Genomic DNA, 13,390 nt, shown 5'->3' on the forward strand with positions numbered 1-13,390 from the left:
ATATAAGTCTCTGTTTGCAGGGCTGAGCGCGAGATACACCGATATTTCGGGAACTCGCGTTGACTGGGCTGTGATGCGTACGCTCAGGGGAACGCCTTGCGGCGCCGTGATGAAACACGCGTTCGGCCCTGTACATCTTCATCTCCCTCTTTTAGCAGCCGCGCCGTTTGGGGCCGGTGTTGCAGCATTGCCTCTATGCGTGGTTGATGATGGAAGTGTTGGATGCGTGTTAAAAGTGATCAAATTGGTGTGATATAATGGCACTCGCTGCCCTGATGAAGAAGCAAAACGGCTGTCACGAGTTTCAGGGTCTGTGGAGATGGGCCGTTAGGCGATGCTGGTAGCCTCGTACGCGGTAATAGCGCGGTGGTCGCAGCGTTGTGGCTGAGGCAGTCAGGCAACGATAGACTCCAGCACCCGATCAACAGTCGTGAGTAACGTGCATCTGCATGCTGAGTTGTGCACAAGTCAGCCTGTCTTGCGTGTAAGCATCATGCTTCGATGCACGTCGATCGAATGTGGAAGGTATGGAGGCGGGCACTTTCCGCGCCAGCCATCTGATCGGAGTGGGGCTGCCACGAGACCCATGCACGCGTTGCTCCCGCCCGATAAGCGCGATAACGAGCGACACCTTGATGGGCAGCCAGAGCTTCCCCAGGTTACAACACATAGCTATCTCTTGATCGAGAGCTGTACGATAGTCCGCAAGTTCTGTCCCCATCTTCATCATGGGCAACAATCAGTCACGACCGTCCGATGCTGCTGTTAATGAGAAGTTGATGGAGCGACTCCAGGCGCTCCACATGAAGGATGAACGACCCATGAACGAGAAGGATGGATTTGTCGTTGTTGGCGGAGAGGCTCGTACGTTACATGACGTTGAGAATGGTATACCAAGTCTAACTGTCAAAGCACCTCGATACACCCCCGGCGTCAAGTACCAACAAGATGTATCTGCCGCGTCAGTGTCAGAGTGGGAGAAGGAGCTTATGGAAGACCCAAAGGTACTACACACAGCTCTTATACTGTCTCCTGCTTACCTCTGTAGAACCGCCTCGCTCTCGCAGCTCTTAGCTCCAACTCTGCCAACGCCGTACTCTCATCCCGATCCGCTGTCATCGCAGACACCCAGAAGTTCAACATCAAGATTCCCTTCGAGGGCTCGCCCGTCACAAATCAAGCCTCATCCGGAAGATGCTGGCTCTTCGCATCCACCAACGTCTTCCGCGTTGCGATCATGAAGAAGTACAAGCTATCCGAGTTCCAGCTGTCGCAGGCATACCTCTTCTACTGGGACAAGATTGAGAAGGCAAACTACTTCCTCGAAAGCATACTGGATACGAAGGGTGAGGAGATTGACAGCCGGATCGTGCAGGCGCTGATGTCCAGCCCTGTCGGTGACGGCGGACAGTGGGATATGGTGGCCAACCTCGTGCAGAAGTATGGTCTTGTACCGCACTCGCTCTACCCAGACTCGTTCAACGCGTCCAACTCATCTACCATGGACCGTCTGATTACGACCAAGTTGCGCGAGGATGCCGTCCGTCTGCGTGCTATCGCATCCAGCAACGCATCGCCAGACGCGATCAAGGCTACTATTGCTGGAGAGAAGGAGAAGATGCTGCGTGAAATTCACCTAATCCTGACACTGATGCTAGGACCTCCCCCGTGCTCTACCAAGCCGTTCACCTGGGAGTACTACGACAAGGACGGCAACTTCTGCACTGTCAAGACGCGACCCACTGCTTTTGCTAAAGAACTGTCCGACAACAAGACCGTCCGCGCGCTGTCTGGAACGGACGTGCACTCGCTCTTCTCGCTTGTCAACGACCCGCGCAACCCCTACAACCGTCTACTCAGCGTAAAGCGACTCGGCAACGTCTGGAACGGCCGCCCAGTGACTTATGTGAATGTCGACATGAAGACCATCAAGGACGCCTGCATTGCCATGCTGAAGAAAGGCATGCCCGTCTTCTTCGGCTCAGACGTAGGCAAGTACTCCGATTCCACCAAGGGAATCATGGACACGGATCTCTTCGAGTACGAGCTCGGCTTCAACATCAAGCTCGGCATGTCCAAGGCGGAGCGTCTGCAGACTGGTGAGAGCCAGATGACGCACGCCATGGTGTTGACGGCTGTACACGTCGTCGACGGCAAGCCCGTGCGCTGGAGGGTGGAGAACTCGTGGAGTGAGCGTGCAGGCGACAAGGGCTACTTTGTCATGAGCGATGCTTGGATGGATCAGTTTGTGTACCAGGCCGTCGTTGATCCCAGCGTTGTCAGCTCGACGGTTAAGAAGGTGCTCGAGCAGAAGCCGAAGATGCTGGAGCTGTGGGACCCGATGGGTGCGTTGGCGTGAGTGGATGTAGATTATGATACCTTTGATGAATTGATTGATGCTGTGAGAGAAGCTGATGGATGTAAAATTGAATGCGAATCTGATATGGAATGAAGTGCGCGTCTTTCGTTGCAGAGGGTGCGCAGTGCGGGCAGACAAGTGAGGTAGCAGTGTTGGATGGATGCTTCACCTACGAGGTTTGCCAGAGCTTCGACCCAGCAGTGGCTAATTACTTTCTATCTAATTGGTGGAAGTTGAGCAAAATGTTCAGGCTTAGTGAGACAGTCGCATCTTGATGTCAAGCAGCACACAAGGTGGTCTTTGGGATAGAGTTATCGTCGTCTGTTCAGTATGGCCCAACGGCACTTCCGCGTCTTGAACCCAACAGTAATCAACCACCATTCTTCCCCAACACAGCAGTAGTTCCTGGGTGTAAGAAGAGGGCGCTCTGGACGTCTGGGTGAATCTTGGGTGGGTTTGAGTTGGTGTGGGTGGTGATTGGGTACGTTGAGTTGGCAAAAAGCATGGAATCACATTTCTGTTCAATTGAAATGGTTCTGATACATTCCTACATTGCACAGAACGTGTAGAACAGCAAAAAGAAATTGTTTCCGACACCGGGAATCGAACCCGGGCCTTGCCGGCACTGCGCTGCTGTGAGGCTGCGAGCTTACTCTGCAATGAGAGCGGCAAATCCTAGCCACTAGACCATATCGGAAGTTGGTGGAAGGTAGACAAAATGCAAACAATATAATGAATGGAATTGAGATTAGAAGTAGTTCGGAACCAAGTTTGAAAAGATGCGAGTCAAGAAATCGGCCAGGGAAAAGTTGGACCAAGGTTAACTAGATCAAATCAAGCCCATATATTACAGACCCACAAAGACTCGAGGCTAGACTTTCAGCACTTGTAATGTATTTTATTGGACGACCTAGGTGCATACTACGTTGTATGTTGTTTGCGAAGCCACTGTTGACGCATGGCCGAGGAGGTCCTCAAGACACTTTCGGATTACGCAGGATATCTGGTATCCTGCTGAAGTACATCAGGCATCTCTATTGTATTCTGATCGTAATGTGAACAGCTTGTGATCACTTCCTGGCTTGAAAGCTTGTACCACGGTTCACGTACTATGTCATTCGACTAACAGCTTCGACTGCATACTCGCCCACCAAACGTAAATAGTTCACCCGAAAATGGACATATTTACCTGCGCTGAGAACTAGCTCCTATGAATTGGTGATCAATCAGAATAGTTCTCCGATGATGTGATGACTCCCGACATCGCCGCGTCCCGCCCCGCGAAACAAAAAGTTCCCCGCGAACACCAACTTCGACTGAACATAGCGGTCCTCCATTCCAATTTCCAATCTCTCTCATCCGCCCACCACGTACACAATGGTCGCAAAGAATACGGCATTCGATCTGCAGAAATGCGCGCGATCCAACATCCTCGCATTGGAGCCGTACCGATGCGCGCGCGAGTAGGTGAATATCCATGACTCTTACCGCGGTACCCAGCTCACGACGCGTAGCGACTACAAAGATGACGGCACCAACATCCTCCTAGACGCGAACGAGAATGCATACGGACCGGGACTACAATTAAATAGCGAGGGCAAGCTGCCTGGTGCAAATGTCAATGGCACCTCCGACTCATCTTCCGCGATTGATGTCGATTTGCTTGGCCTGAACCGATACCCAGATCCGTATGCACACCGCGACCGCTTGCATCGCACACGCTGACGGTCTTATACAGCCACCAAGAAGAACTCAAGCAACTGCTCTGCAACCTCCGAAATACCCACACTCACACCTCAAAGAACATAACACCCGCCAACCTCTTCGTTGGTGTCGGCTCAGACGAAGCGATCGATGCCCTCATCCGCGCCTTCTGCGTCCCCGGCAAGGAGAAGATCCTGACATGTCCACCCACATACGGCATGTACAGTGTCTCTGCGCAAGTAAACGACGTCGCGCTGGCCAAGATTCCCCTACAAACACCAAGCTTCGATCTCGACGTTCCCGCGATACTGAAGGCCATGGATGAGGACAAGAGCATAAAGTTGGCGTACCTGTGTTCGCCAGGCAACCCAACCGGAAAGCTACTCAAGAAGGAGGACGTGCAAAAGATACTAGAACACCCATGGAACGGTGTCGTGGTGGTGGACGAGGCATACATCGACTTCGCGCCAGATGGAACAAGTCTGGCAGAGTGGGTAGCTGAATGGCCCAACCTGGTAGTCATGCAGACGCTCTCGAAAGCATTTGGTCTCGCAGGTATTCGATTAGGTGCTGCGTTCGCCGACCCAGCGATCGCGCAAATCCTCAACAACATGAAGGCGCCCTACAACATCCCCAACCCAACAAGCCAGATCGCGCGCGCCGCCCTCAGCCCGAAACACTTGCAAGTCATGCAAAGCCACAAAGACCTCATCGTCAAGCAGCGCGACAGGCTGATCGAGGAGCTGCCCAAGATCCCTGGTATTGGAAACCTTCACGGCGGTGTGGAGTCGAACTTCCTGCTCTACCAGATACTCGACGCGCCGGTGGATCAGGGCGGTAAGCCATCGAACGAGACAGCGCTGGCGGTGTATGAGGGCTTGGCGGAAGAGAAGGGCGTGGTAGTAAGGTTCAGAGGCAAGGAGCACGGATGTCTGGGCTGCTTGCGGATAACGGTGGGTACGGAGAAGGAGGTTGATCGCTTCTTGCAGGAGATTAAGCAGGTGATTGAGGGTATTCACAAGAGCTCGGGCAAGCTGGGGAAGAAGGAAGAGCAAAGGAGGGAGAAGGAGGCTAATGATGTGGTTGCATAGAGGAGTGTAGGAGAAAGAGCCGCGATGACAAAGTACAAGTCCAAATGACCAGTCTAAACCAATGTAAGGCCTCAGTCTGAGTCAAAAGCACATTCTCTTTTTCATTAGGTAGTAGATTGCATCCCTTCTTGTTCTTGATACGTCGACTACTTGAGGTGAAAGTGAACTTCGGGCGTTTGCTCTTTAGCGCTCATTCCGTTTTGAGAAAATCATATCTCAGTCTCAATATTCCGCTGCTGCCTGGCTTCTCCTTCCTTCAGAGTCGCGCAAATTTTGTTCGTCGGCTACCTTCACTAATACTTTCAGACACCGCGTTGCGCCTTTCAATCATCGGTAATAGCAGCGCGCATGAACACGTCAAAGCAGGAAACTGGGCTTCAGGGCCTGCTCGCGGAGGGCCGGGCACTACAGAAGACTTTGGCGGTATTGTCTTCCACTTTTCATTCCTTTTTGGTGTTTGACGACTAACTTTTTACCAGACTGCGACGACGGACCACGGCGCGTATGTAGAGAAGTGCATCGAAGCGAATGAGCGCATTCTTGCCGCCGCAAAGGGTGTGACCACAGCGTCTGTCTCAACTCAAACTGCGTTAGAGGGCGTAGAAGAAGCGAGTACAGTCAGCATTGCTAGAGCCCCAGGCGGTCATGCCATTGTGCTCGTTCTCATCGATGGTACAAGCCACCAGGTATGTGACAAACCGCTGGCTTTGATCACGATCTGACATCTCAGCAGTTTCTGGATGAACTATACCGCAATAAGATGTCAGGAGGAGCTGAGACAGCGAAGCGTCTTCGTGCTGTCGTGGGCGAGAGAGTTGCAGCCATCCTTCCCGCAGTCGCACGAAGCGGGTACCATATCTTCATCAAGGTTTTCGCCTGCCTGAAGACTCTCTCGACCCGCGCTGCCGCAGCTAAGCTCACGTCTCCGGAGCCTAGATCCCTTGGGTTTCACTTCGGCGAATTCACCAAGGTCTCTTCCTTCTTCGACTTTGTGGACACAGGCGATGAGGGTCATGTACCGACGAAGATCAGTGGTAAGGGTTTTCTTCTGTGATAAACATTCGATGCTGACATGCCTGGTGTAGAGAATTTTAGATTCTATATGGCGGACCCGAATTGCAAGCATGTTTTCTTTGCCGCTGCGGGTTCGCCTTTGTACCGCCGAGCACTATATCCCTATCGCGACCAGGCTAAGAAGGTGACACTTGTGCGTGGCACGAGCAATACTGGCGTGTTAAGTGAGCTGGGGTTTCCTGTTGTGACATTCGGCAATGTGTTCTCTCTACCTTCCATTGGTAGAGTCAACCATGGAGATGCAACGCAGGTTGACACTACCATAGAGTCTGCCGTGGCTGGTACTGTTGCAGTGCGTTGAGTTCATCATTATGTCACAAGTTTCTACTAACCATGTCTCAGAAAGCACGTTCCACGAGCAACACAAGTACTTCCACCAGTCTCATCGATGTCAGTGGAGATGTCGAGACTGTGGGGGCTACGTTATACGAAGGCAAGTTGCCATCCTGCTACATTGACGGCCGCCTACCCGTGAATGCGGCAGAGCAGCGCATCGACATTTATGTGCCCAAGCCACCCGCAGCGGAAATCGATATCTACAAGGCGCACTACAAACGGGATAAGCTGTGCAACCAACACCATCTAGGCAATTCCTGCACCATCGCAAAATGTCGATACTACCACGGCGTGTTGGAACCCGAAGCATACAGGGCGCTGCAGTACCAAGTGATTCGCCACCCATGCAAAAAGGGTGGCCTTTGCAGATCTTCAAATTGTTTCCACGGACACGTCTGCCAGAGCGAAAAATGCGCTGTAGCAGGCAATAAGGTTAGGGGATGTATAATGCCCGCTTCGATGCACGGGATGGATCTTAAGGTCGCTGACTGGGTGGCCCCATCGAATGACAAAGTGAAGAACAAAGCTAGGCTGGCTGCACCGACCAAGATGGAAGATCTCCGGCCGTTCGATGATATCGGAGACCTTATCGACTTTGACTAAGGGATGTCTGTCTGACCAGGCGTGTATTTTACCTGGACCTGAATACTGGAGTAAGGATTAGAAGGACATATGTAGATGCCCGAGATGATGAACCACGAACCCAATCAGGAAGACCGAGGAAGCGCTTTGTAGGCTACATATACCCAGGGATGACACGCCTATTGATCATAGGGGAACGCGCCTTGGGCTCGGATTCGTTGTAGGCACGTATACCATCTATGGATGTGCGTCGATATTGGAGGGCTAGAAGCAACCTAGTAGATGGAATAGCCAATACATTGAAAAACTAAAGACCGAAAAAACCATCCACGATGATTGTTGAATGTGGTGCATGACTGAGATCTGAACGGTGTAGATGACCTCATGTTCCCATGGCTGCCAAGCCTCCATCGCCGAGGCACGAGTTCGCGCCAGTGAACCTTCCAACGCGAACACCACGCGTCCAACCACCTCAATTTTCCGGACTCGTGTACCAACGCCCACCCCGAATCACTTCTCGCGCTTCTGTCTGGGTGAACACTCGATCTGAAACCTTTACATGATCCTGCAGTACCCGAGACTGTCCAGTAGTAGTAAGCAAAATTCTGAAGATGCCCGCTGATGACTTCTGGTGCTCGAACAGCACACGCAGGAAAGCATCGCACCATTGCGCACCAGCGCCAAATGCGAGGTCGTTGAGGCTGTCAATGACGCATATACTGAGGTGTGGAGTTGCTGCCAGGAGTGCTGAGAACAACCCGAGAGCTGCCGGCCAGCTTTCATCTGAACCATCCAATCCGCGTAGCGCGTCTTCAGACACTTCGAAGTTGTCTTTGTCAAACTTGAATTGCAACAGCTGAGACGTTAGGCTGTACACCAGACCGATGAGGCCGACTTTCTCCACGTCGCGATCCGTCCCAAGGGTCGCGAACCGAGGCCGCTCGCAAAAATGCGATATCATTGGCATCTCCGCCTCCCAAGCAACAATCAGCATGTTCAGTGCAGCTGCATATGAACCTGGACGATCCGGCTGCAGAACGTTATCACTCGATATCCACAGTGTCATGGAGATCACTTCGGGATCGAACCAGGCGCGAAGCTTGCACCCTATGTCGGCGCCAGGGAGCCAGAACCGACCATCGTTGAGAAGCGAATAGCCTTCGTGTCCTACGATATGCGCTTGTAACCCAACTGCAAAGTCTCTCGCTCCCGTTCGGCTTATACCGCTGGCGTCCTTCCATACCTCTTTGTACGATATCACAGTGTCCTGCTGTGCGGACCTCCCGGATCGGGTGCGGGCTCGAGACTCAATACATCTCATTCGGAATGAGCTCAGGAGCATTATATGTGCTAGCTGCCCTGGACGCGACACGTTATGAGTGGGGTTTTGCTGCCGCTGACGGAGAACCTCATCGCGCCGTTCTGTCTCGGTACAAAACCATTTTACCCGGGCGGTGTTCGCGATGTTGTTCTCCCTATACATCTCGTTCAGCATATCCTCGATCTTGTCTTTTGCCTTTCTGTATCGCTCTCCCAAAGACTCGTCGAAACTTGCGAGGAAGCGAGACGTGCGCGACTTCTTGTACCATTCTATGACATCGCGATAGAAGAGGAGGACCTGTGCATAAAGTTCGGAGAGGAGCCTGTGCATCGCTCGTGTACGAAGAACAAGCAGAATGTTGCTTGCCCGTGCTGCTTTCTCGGTGACCGTGGTTATCGCATCCGAGATGTCGTCAGCGATTTCGTCGTGATTTACAGCAGCACGGACGATAAGAGAAATTCCACCACACAGTACAGATGCGTAACCGGTCTGCGATGGGAAAATGTCGAATACGCCTTTGTGATCGTCTAGTATTCTACAAACATCTCGGAATCGCTGGAAAAACCGACCGGACTATGACATCAATCAGTATCCATCGATGGTTTTTGTGGCCTCTCTCAACTTATTGGGCACTGCTAACCTTTCCTTGTTTGCTTTTCCATGTTGCCTCTAGAGTGCTGACATACTCATGTAGCTGGGCAAATCCATGAGCAGCTATGCCTTGTATAGCCTCGTTCGCCTTCATTTGCGCTGTCTTCCGGCTCATTCTCGCTTTTACTAACGACGATGGCGATTCAGGCGCTTCGAAGTCAATGCACACTCTCGCCAATCGACATTTAGCGTCTTCTACGGCGTCGAAAACGGAATCACTGGTCGGCACGATCAGCCTGAGGTATTACATGGCCTGTCCCTTATGCAAACCTTGCGTTGTCGTCCTGGAACAGCTTCCGCATTCTGGTCTCGATCTGTTGTTCTTCTGAGGCATCTTGCTCCTCTTGCGCGCTCTTGGTCACACGCTCGAGTGTCGTTGAGCCTGGTAAGCTGTTCGTGAAATTCCGTACTATGGTCTGGCCTTGGAGACTGTCGATATCGGCTTGTGACATACTTTCCATGGTCTTCATCCTCGCGCGCTTTCGATTGTCTTTGGAAGATGGAGCAGTACACCGGCTGCATGCTGCCTCACGATACGGGTGTCTTGGACCGCTCTGAAGTTGTACAGAGTGCCTGGCACATATGCAGTCTACCTTGCGCTATCCGACTTGCATCGCCACGTCCATTCTGCACACCTGTACCTTGTTGAGCTCCTTGTACTAGCACAGCAGACGCACCGCGCGCTTACACTGAGCGATACACGATCCACAGAGTATCTATGCGGATCTGGCTTCACCGGTCAAGATCATTGATCCCTGAAAGGTTTGTTATCCGATGTTGCGTTACCCTCGTGATCACCCTCGTGATCCCAATTTATGCTGTCTCCCGCAGATGTCCCGGGGCCCACCCAAATAGGTTCACCGGCTCCAGTGGAGATGTATGTTCAGAGGGCGTGGACCTAATTCTGGCTATGGGCTCGAACTCGCGCGGCTTCGGCATAAACCTGTGCCTTACATCAAGACCTGGGCATGAAGACAAAATAACGACCAACGACAATCGCTATTCTAACCGCAGTCTGTACAGTCAACGATGGGTACGAATGATACCGTCGCGGCCATTATGGCCCCTGCTGCTCAGCCTCCTCACAATGATACTGGTCACGACACACACACGGAAGTCAAGAACTCCGGCGCAAGCGAAGAGAGCACTGAGAAGCTTGACGAGAAAGAAAAGGAAGGTCAAGATGGAAACAATGAAGGAGGTCTTGAAGCAGACCGCGACGAAGACGAAATACCAGAGTTGGACGCCTCACAGAAGGAAACTATGGCTATCGTCAACAATGCTATAACTGCCGCTACAGAGGTAGGGACGGAAGACTCACCGGATCTGAGCTTGGCAAACGGTGGGCTTCGACATATCAGTGTGAAGTTTGTCGGCACGGAGTATTATGTCATCCCTTGGTCAGCGTGTTACTCGTGGAAAGTATGCAAATCTTAGTCTGAAATACCCTGCATGTCACCGTACTGACTTTATTTGGTAGGTGGTCTTAGTTTTACTCAAGACATACTACTCCCATTCCAACAAAAAACTGGCCGATATAGAGTCCAACAATATTACTATTGAGAAGATCGGCCACGGATTGGTCTCTCCCGAAACCTGGGAGCACGCTGTTGAACACGGAAAGCAGTATTTCTTTTTCCCCCATTCCTCCTACGACTCGGATTCGGATTCGGATTCGGATTCAGAGCCCGATTGTCAGGATCGAATGCGTTACACTGTCAGCTACGTCGAAGTCAGCTCGAAAGACAGAGACGGCTGTTTGGTGGCAGAGCGCACATACGACGAACCTATGCAGGTCGGGACTGTTCACGATGATACAACAAGGCCAGCGTTGGAAGAGATAAAGACCGTTCAAACTCCACACTACCGGCAGATCAAAGACGATGCTGAAGCTGAAGTAAAGGCCAAGTTAGGGCCTCTCGATCGCGTTAGATCTACCAGCCTGAAGATCAATTCGTCGTATCTACTGAACATTTTGAAATCAGTCATCGAGTATGCGTCTAAATCCCCGGACGGAGAAGTGTTCGGTCTGGTCTCCGGCGAGTTCGACTATCCGTACAAGGATCTTTTCCATCACATGGATGATCTGATGAGATATAAGGCCAATGAAAGTAGCCTCCGGTCTCTACACTCCCCAAGCTTCAACGAGAGGGCTGATTCTCATATCGATTTGCTCATTGGTTATTTGAGCTCGCAACGCAAGATACCTTTTGGTGCAAGTGTCTCTACCCGGCGCGAAAAGCTACCCGTTACTACTTTCGCGGCATACTGGTTGCTCCTAAAGCCAGGGACGGATGTATACGTGCGCGAGGAAGACGGGTTGTTAAATGCATATATCGTGCATGCAGTCGATGGAGGCGTCATCGAGGTCGATGGAAAGGCGGTAAACGTCAATTACCAAGTATCCGTCTGGAATCTGATATGTGATGGAGAGTACGCGCGGCCTGTTGCTCGAAACATTACAGTCCCAATTTTCGACAACGAGAAAGAGGTGAAGGATCTGCCAGTTTTCCCTGTCGATTTCAACGACAGCTTTGACGGCGGCCGACTCAAACAGAAGTTGATAGACCGGGGCAAAAGATATCTTGCATACACAAGCCAGCCATGTTTCTTGCAGTACTCTGGTACAGGTTTGGCAGATGCGAAGGTATTGTCAGCACTGCATTAATTTCATAAGTTTGGTGGCTGAAAGCATGCAGTACAAACGAGCACGTGTTGTCGTTACACACGAAAGGATGCCTACCCACCTTACATCCCATAACGAGCATCGTGTACCAGAGATTGACGATACGTTGTGGAGGTCAATGCGTGTGGCAAGCTGTGAGTGCCATCCATGCGCAGATTCAAGCACGTCGCAAGGAAGCCACGGTAAAAACCGATTTCATGATTATTTCTGGATCCATGCGAAGAGCTCTGGGGAGATTTCTGCGCATCAGTATATGCTCATGGGGTCACATGTTTATGCTTTCATGTTGAAAGAGCGTACCTACGGTAAAGTCACTGTCATTTTAATCATCGGGTTGCTTACCATATGGTAGATTTACTGGCTGTTGAGGGGTTGGAAGAACCAGTTATGGTGGACACAGCGATTGATAGGCTTGTGATGGACAGTAACAACAAAGAGCTGATCAAAGCCGTAGCTCAGGTCTATACCGATAGCGATCGGCCTGATCGGTTCAGTGGTGACTTCATACGTGGAAAGGGCGAGGGCCAGATTATACTATTGCATGGGCCTCCAGGTACTGGAAAAACGCTCACAGCTGGTGCGGTCTGAAGTCATGTTCAAGTGTTGCAGTAACTAATGCGTCACAGAATCAGTTGCAGAATATACACGACGGCCGCTACTCAGCATCACTGCGGCTGACTTGGGCCACGAATCTCAAACAATGGAAAGGAGCCTCCTCCGATACTTCAAAGATGCGAGTGACTGGGGCGCTATAGTCCTTTTGGACGAAGCAGATGTGTATCTCGAGCAGCGAACAATGCACGACCTCAGTCGCAACAGCATTGTATCAGGCAAGTCTTTACCTTGAATATGTGCTGATCGACGCTTACTGTCACCATAGTGTTTCTCAGAGCTCTCGACTATTTCGAAGGCATACTTTTCTTGACCACGAATCGGGTTGGTCAATTCGACGAAGCCTTCATTTCGCGCATCCATCTCTCGCTCGGATACGACAAGCTGACGAACGAATCGCGTAGCAAAATATGGGACAACATGTTCAGGAAGCTCAAAGATGACCACAAGCGTGGCGGACGCGAAATCCTCTACGAGTATCACGCGAAGAGCTACGTCAAGAGCAAAGAAGTCCAGTCCTTGGAGTGGAACGGACGAGAAATCAGGAACGGTAAGTATCGCCGTATTAGCGCTTCGTGTAATACAACTAACCTTCTCGTTCGCAGCATTTCAAACTGCAGTCGCTCTCGCCATCTTTGACGCGAAGCGCGACAAGAAAGAGCCGCCTGAGATGACTGAGAAGCATCTCAACCAGGTTGTGCAGATGTCATCGGCTTTCCGAAAGTACATGACAGCAGCACACAGTGGTATGGATGATTCAACGTGGGCGTTCAAACATGGCAATCGAGAGGACAAATTTCCGAGCACCCCAGCCAAGACAGATGACTGAGTCTCAGCACCAGGACAGCTACTAGTGAAGGCTACAACTCGTGTTGCGTTGTACTAGTATATCATTGTACCCAGAAGTATACTTTATCTTGAAGACTGCTCAATGATGAACTTGCAATCACATGTATGCAGCAAAGTACAACACA

General features: G+C 51.4%; 6 protein-coding genes and 1 non-coding gene across 7 annotated transcripts; 5 read left to right on the forward strand and 2 right to left on the reverse strand.

The window, feature by feature from the left end:
- Nucleotides 1–728: 728 nt before the first annotated feature.
- On the forward strand, nucleotides 729–2,359 carry J4E92_008883 (uncharacterized protein; the record flags this gene model as incomplete). Its single annotated transcript, XM_051500233.1, has 2 exons — nucleotides 729–1,004; nucleotides 1,049–2,359. 2 exons carry the CDS (start codon nucleotides 729–731, stop codon nucleotides 2,357–2,359), a joined length of 1,587 nt encoding a protein of 528 aa, XP_051349621.1.
- A 588-nt stretch (nucleotides 2,360–2,947) lies between these two features.
- J4E92_008884 lies at nucleotides 2,948–3,056 on the reverse strand. The gene has a single exon. It is a non-coding gene; the product is annotated as a tRNA-Glu (tRNA).
- Nucleotides 3,057–3,736: 680 nt separating this feature from the next.
- J4E92_008885 (uncharacterized protein) lies at nucleotides 3,737–5,154 on the forward strand (the record flags this gene model as incomplete). The annotated part of the gene is made up of 3 exons (XM_051500234.1): nucleotides 3,737–3,822; nucleotides 3,874–4,047; nucleotides 4,098–5,154. 3 exons carry the CDS (start codon nucleotides 3,737–3,739, stop codon nucleotides 5,152–5,154), a joined length of 1,317 nt encoding a protein of 438 aa, XP_051349622.1.
- A 348-nt stretch (nucleotides 5,155–5,502) lies between these two features.
- On the forward strand, nucleotides 5,503–7,167 carry J4E92_008886 (uncharacterized protein; the record flags this gene model as incomplete). Its single annotated transcript, XM_051500235.1, has 5 exons — nucleotides 5,503–5,577; nucleotides 5,634–5,840; nucleotides 5,888–6,188; nucleotides 6,495–6,520; nucleotides 6,571–7,167. 5 exons carry the CDS (start codon nucleotides 5,503–5,505, stop codon nucleotides 7,165–7,167), a joined length of 1,206 nt encoding a protein of 401 aa, XP_051349623.1.
- A 451-nt stretch (nucleotides 7,168–7,618) lies between these two features.
- Nucleotides 7,619–9,570, reverse strand: J4E92_008887 (uncharacterized protein; the record flags this gene model as incomplete). The annotated part of the gene is made up of 3 exons (XM_051500236.1): nucleotides 7,619–9,040; nucleotides 9,108–9,336; nucleotides 9,389–9,570. The coding sequence occupies 3 exons, from the start codon at nucleotides 9,568–9,570 to the stop codon at nucleotides 7,619–7,621; spliced, it is 1,833 nt and encodes a 610-aa protein (XP_051349624.1).
- Nucleotides 9,571–10,177: 607 nt separating this feature from the next.
- On the forward strand, nucleotides 10,178–11,786 carry J4E92_008888 (uncharacterized protein; the record flags this gene model as incomplete). Its single annotated transcript, XM_051500237.1, has 2 exons — nucleotides 10,178–10,460; nucleotides 10,660–11,786. 2 exons carry the CDS (start codon nucleotides 10,178–10,180, stop codon nucleotides 11,784–11,786), a joined length of 1,410 nt encoding a protein of 469 aa, XP_051349625.1.
- Nucleotides 11,787–12,191: 405 nt separating this feature from the next.
- On the forward strand, nucleotides 12,192–13,245 carry J4E92_008889 (uncharacterized protein; the record flags this gene model as incomplete). Its single annotated transcript, XM_051500238.1, has 3 exons — nucleotides 12,192–12,381; nucleotides 12,685–12,966; nucleotides 13,022–13,245. The coding sequence occupies 3 exons, from the start codon at nucleotides 12,192–12,194 to the stop codon at nucleotides 13,243–13,245; spliced, it is 696 nt and encodes a 231-aa protein (XP_051349626.1).
- Between the last annotated feature and the right edge of the window lie 145 nt (nucleotides 13,246–13,390).

The sequence above is a fragment of the Alternaria infectoria genome (genome assembly GCF_024043175.1).
Source record: "Alternaria infectoria strain BMP 0036 chromosome Unknown scaffold_19, whole genome shotgun sequence".
Taxonomy (NCBI): domain Eukaryota; kingdom Fungi; phylum Ascomycota; class Dothideomycetes; order Pleosporales; family Pleosporaceae; genus Alternaria; species Alternaria infectoria.